Raw genomic sequence first — 12,961 nt, 5'->3', positions numbered from 1 at the left:
CATTGGGGGCTTGTTAGCCCTGGTGGGGTGCTAACCCACGGGGGTTAACCGGGGGGGGGGGGTCGGGTGTCTTAACCCTCGAGGGGGGGGGGGGCACAGCGCACGGGGGGGGGAGCCGCCGAAGACTGGCTTTGACCCTGTATTTGGAAAGCTTCCAAAAACGGGTCTGCCAGTGTAAAAAAAAACACACTTAAATGGTATTATACCATTTAAGAGATGCGGTGTGAAAGGGGTTTTACCTGGCAGACCCGTTTTTGGAAACATTTTCAAATACAGGGTCAAAGCCAGTTTTGCGGTCTGAAAGCAGCATTAGAGTGTACTACAAGCCTATGCCAATTGTGTTTTAGAGTGGAGAAGCTCTGGTGTCACCAATATGTTTAAAATTGTGTTGAATTATCGATGAAATTTGATACCTGAAACCAAGTACTATAGTAATCACTGTGGCAGGAGAGCCATCACTGAATTCATACCCAACCCTTTGTGAAGAGTGTGACACTAACGGATCAATTTACTAAGATGGGATTTCTATTGAAGATGTGATGTTGCCCTTAGCATCCAATCTACTTTATTAACTTCTAAAAGGCGCTACATAAATAAGAAGTCGAATCTGATTGGTTACTATGGGCAACATCTAATCTTCAAAAGAGTACAACATTGGATTAAAATTCATGTTAGTTATCACCAACCACTAGCCACCAATGATATGCAATTCCCTATTCTAACCAGTTTTCCTTCTGGAAATATTATAAACAGTAATATAGTGCAGTACTGAAGCTACATTGATTTTCTTTGGACATTATATTATTCCTTATAAGACATCAGAGTTAAATTAAGCATATACAATAAAATAAATAAATATACCTTTCTTCTTGAGGAGGACACTGGCATGCTTGCGTCCATTTCTATTTTCCACATGGCAGGTGTAATTACCCAGGTCAGCTTCTTGTATGGCATCAAATGTCAGAGCCAGCTCTACCTCCTTTTCCCCGAGGTGTTCTCTAAGTAACCTAAATCAACATAGAAAGGAACAGGTAGTCACCTTTCCTTACAGATATGAAAAGCATAGATAAGAGCACAATACTTTACATTACTAGGGCATTGCAAATGCTTTATGAATGCATACCTACTGTCACATTTACAATGTTTGAGCAGAATTATTGAAAGATGGGAGCTTGATGCAGTGTGTGTGTGTGTGTGTGTGTGTGTGTGTGTGTGTGTGTGTGTGTGTTAGATTATGGGTGGTATTTAAGGTACCCAAATATCCAGCCAGAATATTAAAAGTCAGTGAATTATACAATGTATCTATGGAGTAAAGTAGCAAGAGAAAAAGCATGGGGAAGGTATGGGAAAATAAATACAGCACGGGAGCACAGATGTGAACGCATATCTACAGTAAAAGTTAGAGACAGGAAGAGTTTGGTGAAGTATTTTGTAATAAGATCAAGTGGTTTAATCTGATCTAGACATTGTTGCCATTCCTATCTGCATGCATTATTTCTATCTTGTTTTCCCCTACTTTATGTAAGTACAGTATTCCCCACTGCTGCAGAGCACAGTGGCATCTTACACAGCAAAAGTAAAGACTACAGTATAATATAATACAGTTACAGTATATTCACCCGGCGGTCTGCCCCTCCCCTTTAGAATGTAAGATCACTCAGGGCCCTCTTCGTTATGTTACTTAAACCATCTTCATCTGCTGATGTAGCTATGTTTATGTACTAGAGATGGGTCTTTCGCGAACGAAGCGGGTCTTTTGAACGGATCCTATAAAAGGCTGAGGGAGCCGCCGATCCCAAAAAGGTGAACCGTCGTTCTTTTACTTTCAGTTTCGTTTTCCATTACAATACATTTGTCTATGCTCAGCACTGCCACCTGTGGCAGCTGAGATGTACTAACTCAGGAGACTCGGGTAGATTTCTGAAGCAGTGATAAGGGAAGAGAAGTGATACAGTGCCTGGTAATTTATCACCGGCCAATCAGCTCCTATTTAAACCCAGCCTGTAACTTAACAGTCAGGAGCTGATTGGCTGGTGATAAAGTACCAGGCACTTTATCACTTCTCCTCCCTTATCACTGCTTCATAAATCTACCCCTGAGTTCAGTGCTGCTACTGCAAGTAAAAGAAAGAATAACAAGGCTGCTGCTGCTAGGGATGGCCATCGGTGCAGACGCCATCGATGGTGATTCTGCACCCAGCCATCGATCAGTTTTACTCGGTCATGTATGTTCTTATTTGTTCAGCTCACTGTTTAAAAAAAAAAAAAAGTAAAAAAAATGGCAATAAATGATTGTAAATCAAATTACCCCTTCTTTCAAAGTGAACCGTTGATCCACCTAAAAGATATGGATCTTTTCACTGAATGATCTGCTGGATCCCAGCTCTCGATAGTGACCCGTTTTGCCCATCACTATTATGTACCCTGTATTTCTACTTTACTTCCTTCAACTGTTCACTGTTTCCTGTTTTTTTTTTTTTTTATCAGCTCTTAACTACAATGTCACAAGCTGTGTTTGAAAAATGACAGGTAGTAGCTGATTGGTTGGATGTTTATCACACTCCATTTTATCACTTCTCAAGGCTTAGTACATCTCGCCTTTGGTAATTTACCATGGGTAATTGAATTCCCCCATTAATCTCAAATACTATTGTTCTGTAACTTTTCCTCTGAAATGTTTGCAAAAAGTGTTTAATAGTAAAAAGGACATCCTTAATCTTGTTTTTTAAGTTCTTTTTTTGTTTTTGTAACAAGAACTCCGCCTTGACAAGGTATACCCTTCCACTAGGTCACATATAGTTTATGAAGACACTGATTACAAAAGGATTATAGTGAGGATAGAGTGGAGAAAGGGAGGACAGATAGAAGAAGGTTGCAGTAGTCAAGTCAAAAGATAATGAGGGTGGATTAGAGTTTTAGTAGTATCATGGTATAGAAAAAAGTATCCAATGAGACTGGATATGGAGAATAAAGGAAAGGGTGCAAGAAGTTAACCACCGGTTGCAGCAATTTGCATGACTTACACTGTTCTGAAAGTTTACATTACACCATCCTTTATATAATAAACATACATCTCTAATATCTCTTTCACACCGCACCTCGGACCTGGGTAATTGCCGTAATTGACCTGAAAATTCAACCCAGGTTATCATCAGTAGTAGGGTTAAACTCAGGTTGCCCTCTGCATAATGGATAACCCAGGTTTAATGTGACAGTGCCGAATCCAGGGCGGACCCGGGGACCAAGATCCTGGGTCCGAGCCAGCATAGCAATGTGAAAGGGGTATTATCAATAATAGCTTTTGAATCATCTGCTCCAATTACAAAAAACACTCTACTGACAGTATATATAATTAATCTGCATAGTTTCAAAACAATCAGAAACAGAAATTTTAGATTCCAATTACCACCGTCTTTCAATTTCATAATAAGTATCTGAAGTAATTTAAACTAAAGCATGGCAACTCTTCACGAAGAACGAAAACACAATCGTGTGAAATGTATCATCTGAATTTCTCATTAAGCACAGAAGTAACTTGTCGTCTTCCGGCACAATTACAATGTTTGCAGTGCACGTAGTTCTCGTTTAATTGGAAAGATGCAGATGTATCATTACTATTTGCAGGATCATTGAAGCACAGTCCAGAAACATTTAGACGAGCGGTTATGAAAGCGTGAATTATAATTGAGGAAGTGGTTCCATTAAATAACTACCTTTTCATTACAGGTTCACAAGCGGATTTCATAACCCAGATAGACTTTCCAATTGAGGACATAATGTTATTTCTTTGATCATTAAAAGAAGATCTGAAGTGTTCTGCAAGTGACATTTCTATAATCAGAGATCAATGTGTGGTTGTATTTCCATCCTCTGACCTTTTTCACAGACTACTCATAAAAACACAGTGAACACCATAGCCACCCTGCTAATGTGCACAACTCTGCATTATATTAAGAGAAATGTAGGGTGAAATGTAATAGGCTGAGAGATTTAGAAAGTGAGAGATTTGGGAAGAAGTCTCCAGTTTTTTTAAAGCGGCAATCATTTACACAGCAAAATCAAACTGGTTTTGCAGTGTAAATGATGGCCGCTTTAAATAAACTGGAGAATTCTTCCCAAATCTCTCACTTTCTGAATCTCTCATCCTATTAAATTGCACCCATAGTGTTTCAAATTTTCAAGTCTTATCCCACCTAGAGCTTGTGTGTCTCTGATTCCGACCTGATTGTTAGGCTGCTAAAAAGCAGAGCCCTCTGATCATTTAGCTGCCGCCCCACCAGAGTGTAATCCTGCCCACGTGCTAAACTGCGAATAGTATTGCAGCCTTGCAAAAATCCATGCGTAATCGCTCACAATCGAAAGATTGCCCAGCGTGTGTAGTGGCTGAGCAGCATAATTATGCAGTGCAAAACACTTTGGTTTTTGTACTTGGGTATATACATCGTTCTTCTTGCCCACATTACGGAAGATATATCTGAAAACTAGATGCACGACTAGGTATGCTAAGAAGAGGGACAATATGTAAAATTCAGGGCCGCAACTAGTGGGGCTAAGGGGGCACACCACCCGGGTGCCACCTTTAGGGGCCCCTGCCATGTGACTGTCAGGTCCTGATGCTCGAGGCTGTCTGCACACGGAGGGGCCAGCAACGGGGCTGGAATTCAAATTGTTGCTTTGACCCGGGTGACATCCGGGGCAAAGCAGCAATCCTAGCTTTGGCCCTGTTAAAATGAAGTATACAGTAAATGCCACATACAAAGTCAAACTGTTACCACTGTAGTAATGACATTTTAAAATATGCATGATTAACAGACATTACTGTCATAGAAAAATCATGTCAAGGAGAGAACATTGACATTGTCTGTTTTACATGTGGCATAATTGCATATTGGATGTTTTCTTTTACATTAGGCAATGTGTTTAAACACAGGGGTCGGCCTACAATGTTTACTTGAAGCGCCTATGTTCTACAATTGAAACTGTGATAAAAAGTTAATTAGCAGGTCAGCCCTAAAGTAGGTCTACTAACAATCTATGTGAGAAATTGTGGATCCCATCCCCAATCCAACTGTATGAATATTAATTACTTGTATTATTATGTACTATTTGTAAAAGCATATACACCGTGTCCCCCCCACCCCTGCCCCCCACAGCAAAAAAACAAAATCATAATGGCTGCCACAGGAAAAAACAAACATTGGCCCCCAACAGAAAATAACACTGTTCCCCACAGGAAAAAAAACACACACACACACACACACACACACACAGGAGAGCCCCACAGGGAGAAAAAGAAAACAGATTTTTCATAAGAAAAAAATTAAGTTATTAATCCCTCCTACACTTATCCGATGTGGGACGATTTCGCCCAATCCCGACGGATCGGGCCAATAAATCTTCCCAAATCGGATATGTTTGACATCCCCTCCAACCCGATGCGTGGTCCTGTGCGCATCAGGAGGACGGATGGGCTGCACATAAAGTATATTGGATCGGACTCATCAGTGGCACATCGCGGGTGCTTTTTAGCATCTGTGATGTGTTGGGTGGGATCCGTAGGTGTGTGCAAGCGGTGCCCTGTTTCCCTATGTCTATTTTGTTTCACACAAAATGGTAGTGAAATGTTTTTAGTTTTATATGTTTAGCACCTATAGCACCTCTGATTGTTTTTTTATTCAAAATTCTGTTTGTTTGTATGTACAGTTTTTGTGGGTTTTCGGTAAAACCCACTCGCGAATTTAAAAGCATTACATTGGCTGCTTTTGCGCAGACTTTTAGGACAAGACACCCACAATTTTTTTCCATGTTCTGTAGCTAGGCAAGACTACCTTTTTAAAGGACAAAAAATACATTTGTCGTCATATGACTAAACCTAGAATAATCAAACTGCTTGTGCACTGTCCAGACCCAACTAAAACTAAAGAACTCCCTTCATCTTGCATGGGTACAGAACAAGACCTTAGAGAATCATTGGGAATTACAGTATATTTGATAGAGCTCCGCCTCCCGGAGAATGTGCAGATTAGCATAAATCATTAAGGTCACATGTATCACAATCCACATCTCAGATAGGATGCAATAAATTTGCCCCAGTCAGCATTACCATAACTGCATACATCACAAGGATGTATCAAATGTCACACGCAGGGACTTGCAAGAAAGCTCTATCCCTGCGAATCATGGGGGTGATTCTGATTTAATCGGTCCCCTGTGCGGTCACAGTTGGGGGTCCAAAAATAAATGCCTGAATATTTTTTATGTCTAGGATGAAATATCTTATATTGTTAATTGTTTATATGTAGCTTACCTAATCAGCTGCACTGTTGCAATGCCATGGCCAGTCAGCCACCTTGTCTGTCTAAAGGGGCTATTTTGAAGCTAGCAAAAATAGTAGCCAGGGTCAGATGGAGGCTTTGGGGGCCCTCCCAGGGCAACAAAGCTGTGGGGGCCCCACCAAAAATATTTACAAACACACTTAACCAAGGTTCTCATTCACAGCAGTGTCACCCACGGCGGCACTCAGTGGCTAGGGCTCTCTGCAGCTGTGGGGGTCTGATGAGTGATGGGTGGCCCCTCTCCTTGTGGAATTTACACTTCCAGACTCTCCTCCAGTGGGATGTGTCATTGTGTGGCAAGGCACTTCATGGGTCCTCACTGGGGAGAGTCCTTCCAGAGGGCTCCTCTCTTACTGCCCATGCTGCTTCCCACCACTGCTTCTGAATAAATACTGTACTGCATACACAACTGCGCTCTGTATGCTTCAGAAGCAATTCTCCGCCGACCAATCCTGTGCGGGGGTGCTGTGCACTTAGGACCATCACTATAGTTGTTTGCAAACTTTTGCTTAAATTAATCCTTACAATTACAAATGAAATACCTCAATGAGGTTTTTAAAATAAAAATATTTCTTAAACACCAAACTGATCCTTAATTGACAGCTTTTCCTTCTAAAGACTCCATACTACTTGATCCCTCTTGTAGAGGTGGGATATCTTATGGTATAGTTGTAAACATCCCTAAATGGTTAATAACCTATCTAGCATGCTATAATAGAGGGAAAAAGCTGTAAATATCAGTTTAGTAAAAGTGGGATAGCGATTGTCGCAAACACTACTACATTATCAATGTGGACATCCAACACAAGACTTTATACAATCGTACTGTAATATTTTTAACCTACTGTACATAAACTGTTCTTGAACTTTGCCCATTTGTGTTGGAGGACAAGCAGGTATAATTCCTATATTTTGGTATTATACTAAACTAAAACCACTGTGAAGATGCATACACAGTATGCAATATCGTTATCGCAAACCATTTTCATTTGAACCTCCATCTACTCCTGGACTAAAAATATTGTGCATTCACACTGGACGATATTGTTCAGCAGTCGCATTCCGGAGTATAGCTGTCGTGATAGTCAAAATTTGACTGCATGTTCTGATGACAAAGTGGTTATTATCGACACGCTGGAGCATGCATCGTTTACAACAGTGGTTCCCAACCCTGGTCCTCAAGTACCCCCAACAGTGCACATTTTCCAGGTCACCTGGGAGGTGCCCTCATTATTCAGACACATTTTGAAAGATCCACAGGTGGAGCTAATTATTTTGCCTGTGATTCTGTGTGGAGATCTGGAAAACGTGCACTGTTGGGGGTACTTGAGGACCAGGGTTGGGAACCACTGGTTTACAATACAGTGCATACACACTAGAAGATATGCACAATAATATTGTTAATGATGACATTATTGTGCATATCATTTGAAAAAATGTTATAGTGTGTATGCGCCTTAAGTACAACAAAAAAATTATGGAATGTGGCCTCACTGCATTGGGTGTGCAGGAAAAGACTACCTTTCACCTCATACAGAAGTGCGCCTGACAACAGATTATTATTATGCCTCACATAGTTGTACAGACTGCATCTTTATAAAGACTACCTGCTCATTATCAGGGGTTAAGACCATTTCATCCTGCTGCCGCTGCAGCATCTTGAGTTTGATGTCTAACCCATCCCTGTGCACAGGTCAGCAGTCCCGGCCAGTCATCGGGGGGGGGGGGGGGGGGGGGGGGCTGCGGGGTCCCCAGTCCCGGCCCCATACAGAAAGGGGGTTTATAAAGTATAATTTGTCATAAACATAGTTCATATTTCCCTTGAAGCAATGTAGAGCTTGAGTAGTGTGGCCAGTGCTGCAGGCACAGGTCTTCCCAGGCATCCCAGGTGTTTGAGAAAAGGAAGTGGGGCCATGCCTATTTAACAGTCACAGGCCCCACAATTCCTGATGGGAGCCCTGTCTGTATACAAAACCAGAGTGCGATATTTGCCTAGAAGTTAGCTTTTAATCTTGGTCACACAAATGCTACTATTGGTGATCTTTAAACACCCTATGTAAATATAGGGGAACATGGTGCATCTCAATTCCCCAACTTAACCCCATCCTTTTTCTTTCTGTTCACATTTATAAAATAACACTATACATAGGGAGGGATGTAATGCGGTGTGAGTCCGGCAGCCATGCAGGATGCCAGACAAACTCAGAAGTTTATTTTAAAGGGGCAGTCATTAACAAGGCAAAACCATGCCTTTTTATATTATTGCCCCTTTAAAAAAGTTGGGCCGGTATCCAGCAAGGCAGCGGGACTCGCACCGCATTACATCCCTACCATAGTTATTAGTAAACCAATTTCATAAAATAGGCGCACATTATCTCTCAAGTGGCGCCTCAGTAACAGAAATGCTAAATAGTAATAAAGAAAAATATGTTAGTTTTTGTTTTTTATTCATTTGCAGATGACGCGTATGATAATTCATTGCCACACACATCCACACAAACAAGGCAATCACAAGAGGCGTCATTATTTTGCAGCAGTAGTGTTTTACCTGATTACTCCTTCTTTAATGTGATTTTCTAATTCTTCAATAAATTTCTCTCCCCTCATCCAGTAGATCATGGGACCTGACTCGCCGCTAAATCCAAAGAAGGCTCTGCACAATACACTGAGTGGGCTGCCTGAAGATAAAACGGAGAAAAACACATTAAGCACCTCTGCCTACTGGTTATTACAGTGCAGAATTATGGCTTTTGACAAAATTTGCTCAGCACTTAAAACTACTTTTATAATAAACATACATACATTTTCGAAAAATCACTTAACTTTATCAAATACACCTTGAGAAACCTTTTTGTCCTACGGTAGCATACAGCTCTATAATTTTATCTAGTACATTTTGCCTCTGTTTTAGGTACGCTATGTACAGTAATTCAATATTTGTTGCCTTTTCTGGCAAGATGCAGGATATATATTAATACTACATACTGTATATCATACTTACCTACTCTCCTGGAATGGCCCCCATGAAAATCATGTGGCACTCCCTGCCCAGGAAAGAAAGGCAAGTCTCTCTGAGCCTGTCCACACCAGCCAACGCCCCCCACCCAAAAACCGCCTTTATACCATCTTTCTCCCACTGCCTGGCTCTCTGCCCCAGGGGAGGGGGGTAGTGGGCCCTCAGCCCTAAATCAGACCAAGGCAAAAAGTGCCCATCCTACTCTTGGCACCACTGAGCCCAACCCTCCACTGTACAATACCAGTAATCTGGGTATTGTAGAGCATGGCCGCAATGATGCCTTTGCATCTCCATGCCCCTAAACCACCCCGTTATCTTGTAGTGCTAACCTCTCCTGGAGTATGCACCATATACACCTGAGCAACTTTTACATTAAAAAAAACATACAGTACATTGGGGCAGATTAGTTACTGTATATATATATCCAGCAGACCGGCGCTATCCACAAGGTAACACAATATACTGGGTGCCCTCACATAAGGAATAGTGTAGAGCAGTTTGAATGCGGCACTCCCAGCTCAAAGAGAATTAACTCCAGTATACGCTGATAATACCTGTGTGACTGGAGTTATTTCCCTTTGAGCTGGGAGTGCCGCATTCAATTTCAAACTGTTTTATATATATATATATATATATATATATATATATATATATATATATATATATATATATACACATACATAGTAAAAAATAAAGTGTGGCTATCCTTAAAACCTTTAATGTTAGTGTCTAATTAATGCCTTTGTTTATTTTGTTCTTTTTTTTTAAATTAATCTTGTGATCACTTCCTTTCAGGTACCCCTTTGTGAGCTAATTTATTTTAACCTGGGCTGGGTAAGTTTTTCCAAGTAGGTTTGCAGCAGCTGCAGTATGCTTATTATGGGGTATATTCAATGCCTCTGACAGCGAGCTATCGATAGCTCGCAGTCAGTATTCAACTCCCTCCCCTTCACTCGCTGTTTCTACCTTGCTTGTTCCCTGAGGCAAGGTGGAAACAGCGAGTGTTGCCATTAAAATGGTGGGGCTCACCACAAACTTGCTGCATTTGAAGCGAACCTCGCCTTTTAAGGGAATCTTCGCCGTCCTCTCACGGCAAGGATTTGAGCTGTACATTGAATATGGTGAGAGGGTTTGATGGCAAGGATGGCTTGTTTTCGGCGAGTACACATCCCCTTGCCAGCTGCATTGAATACCACCCTATGTCTCATCTTATTATTTTTGTACATTTTTTTATTAAGTTTTAGAAAGTAATATCAATTACAAAGACTTGTCAAATATTACAAAATAATACACATTCAATTCAAATACAAGTGACAAATCAATGCAAGAGTACTGTACACTTAAAATATTCAAGCAAAGTAAGGAAGAAAAGCATCGGGAGAGGGGGAAAGGGGAAAACACAATAGAAAAAATAAGAAAGACTAGGGAGAGAGCATTACTAAGAGGGTAACTTGGGAATGTCAACACATCATGCTCATAAAATCAACAAGGTAAAAAACATAAAATTAAAAAAACAACATGATAAAAGAAGTTCTAGTACATAAAGTTCCAATCAGTATTTTCATACAACTTAAGAATATGGTTTTGAGTGGCCTCATCTAGGGTATTAAGAAAGGGGTCCCACTTCTGATAACATTTCTTAACCCCCTTAATGATCTTGGGAATAGTAGATTTGACTGTCTCATCTATTGAAACCAACAAGTCAGTAGTTGGTGGGTGAGCTCTAAACCCGTTAACTATACACACAGAAACATGCAAATACTGATAAACATAAGTAAATAGTGAGGCTAAACCATGGCAGGGCATCTGAAGAGAAGAGGAGGCACATGTGCAGTCTTCCTCTGGCCCTCCTCTTCTCTAGCTGGCAGCGCTCTCTACTCTGGGCACTAGGGGACCCTAGCGCTTTCCCAGAGTCTAGTGCGCATGCACAGGTCTCTGGGTAAATGGAGTGCTGCCCATTCTTTAAGTGATTTTGAAGTGGGCCCCCCATGGACCCAGGGGGGCCTGGGTGCTCTGCACACAAGGCACCCAATATGAAAACGCCAGTACTACATCCAGTAGGATGACAATTTTAAAACAATTATGACAGGACTGGTTCTAAAGTGGTGGGATGTTGGCCCTTTGATGTAAACCTCATGAACCTATTCACCTATAGTAAAGCTGGGTATAAAACTTTTTCAATCATCTGCCAAATCTCCTTGTATAGCTGTATAGTATATGCTGTAAAGTTGTGGGACCATTAGCCTCTAATGCTCCTGCAGTGGCTGGGATCGAGAAGCCCAATCTCATGTACTGATTAATATTTGTCGGACCAGCATCTCTCAAAGCCCACACACATTGAGCTATTATTATGACAGTATGGTCTTAGTTACAACTATAAAATGATGAGCATCTCCATACTTGTGATAAATAGCGGAGGTCCCCTCTGTGGCTGTTGTAGTATACCGAAGGTAAGAACATAAAATGTCAACAACATCTGCCTCAGTATGAAATAGGTCAGAAGAGGGGAAGAAAGGAGCACTCACTGGAAATGACATGAAAGCCCTCTTAAAGCCTTGACCTAAACAAGTAGGAATTTATGCGCAAGATCAGAGTGATACACGTTTTAGCAAGACATAATATAAATGATGCATAAGGGCACCATATGTTACAACTCTGAATAGGACTCCCATGAAAACACTGAAGTACAGTCGTTGAATTATGCTGCATTCCCAGAAATGAATAGAGAAAAGGACAACTCGTCCCATCTGACCTTTAGCTAGTCAGAGCACTGGAAATCCAAACACTTTATTTAAACTTTTATATGCAGGATCCACCTTTGTTGCCAGGGCGCAGTAACTTTAGCATGCACACTGTAATAGCCTGCGAGAAGCAGCAAGTGCGGGATTGCATGCAACCCTGATTTTTAAAGTGGGAGAGTAGGCAAATATGAGATTATATCTACATCTATCTATCTAATGATCCCATCACCAGGTCTAATTTACTTCAATGACTTATAGAAAAGCATTGAGCTGCAATGTTGCAGCTTGGCTTTTCCGTGCCGTGGGTGCCATCTCTCTCTCTCTCTCTCTCTCTCTCTATATATATATATATATATATATATATATATATATATATGCGATTTTCAAGTAAATGAAAACAGGAGGCGGCCCTCAAAAAAACGGTGAATAACTGTATTAAATCATAACAGTGCAAAAATCAGTATTCATTGTCTACAGTTTCGGAGCTGACGCCCCTTCCTTCAGGACAACTGACAACTCAACATAACCAAACCAAGGTGAAGTGACAATGAAATGGAAAATACCTTATTATAACTTTAAATGGAATTGATTGGATGTATGTACACTGTAATAGTAATGTTATACCATTCGATCACTAATGCCATGTTTCATGTTACAGTCAAATTCTCCACTGTTTGATGTTATCATAAGGTATTTTCCATTTCATTGTCTGTATTTTCAGTGTGATACATTGTCACATTGGTATTGTTTTTATTAAAGAAATCAGTATGAAGTGTGTACATGCAACGCAGCTGAGCCTTAAGTGTTTCTCTTTTTGCTTATAAAAGAGCTTTTTTGTATTACAGGTTGAGTATCCCGTATCCAAAATGC

The 12,961-nt window shown here is 40.8% G+C and overlaps 1 protein-coding gene across 3 annotated transcripts in view; it reads right to left on the bottom strand.

The window, feature by feature from the left end:
* The window catches only part of IL1RAPL2 (interleukin 1 receptor accessory protein like 2), an 831,346-nt gene that overhangs the window by 47,587 nt on the left and 770,798 nt on the right, over positions 1-12,961 (bottom strand). For all 3 annotated transcript variants that reach the window (XM_083159424.1, XM_083159423.1, XM_083159425.1), the window contains exons 7-8: positions 8,883-9,012; positions 862-1,007 (exon numbers count right to left, since the gene is read on the bottom strand). In XM_083159424.1, coding sequence (XP_083015550.1) covers positions 862-1,007; positions 8,883-9,012 — 276 coding nt within the window. The remainder of the gene's footprint in view (positions 1-861; positions 1,008-8,882; positions 9,013-12,961) is intronic.

Source organism: Crinia signifera, chromosome 9 (assembly GCF_055691185.1).
Source record: "Crinia signifera chromosome 9, ASM5569118v1, whole genome shotgun sequence".
Classification (NCBI taxonomy): domain Eukaryota; kingdom Metazoa; phylum Chordata; class Amphibia; order Anura; family Myobatrachidae; genus Crinia; species Crinia signifera.
Note: the sequence above shows the minus strand (reverse complement) of the source record. Positions and strands in the feature narration are given on the sequence as shown.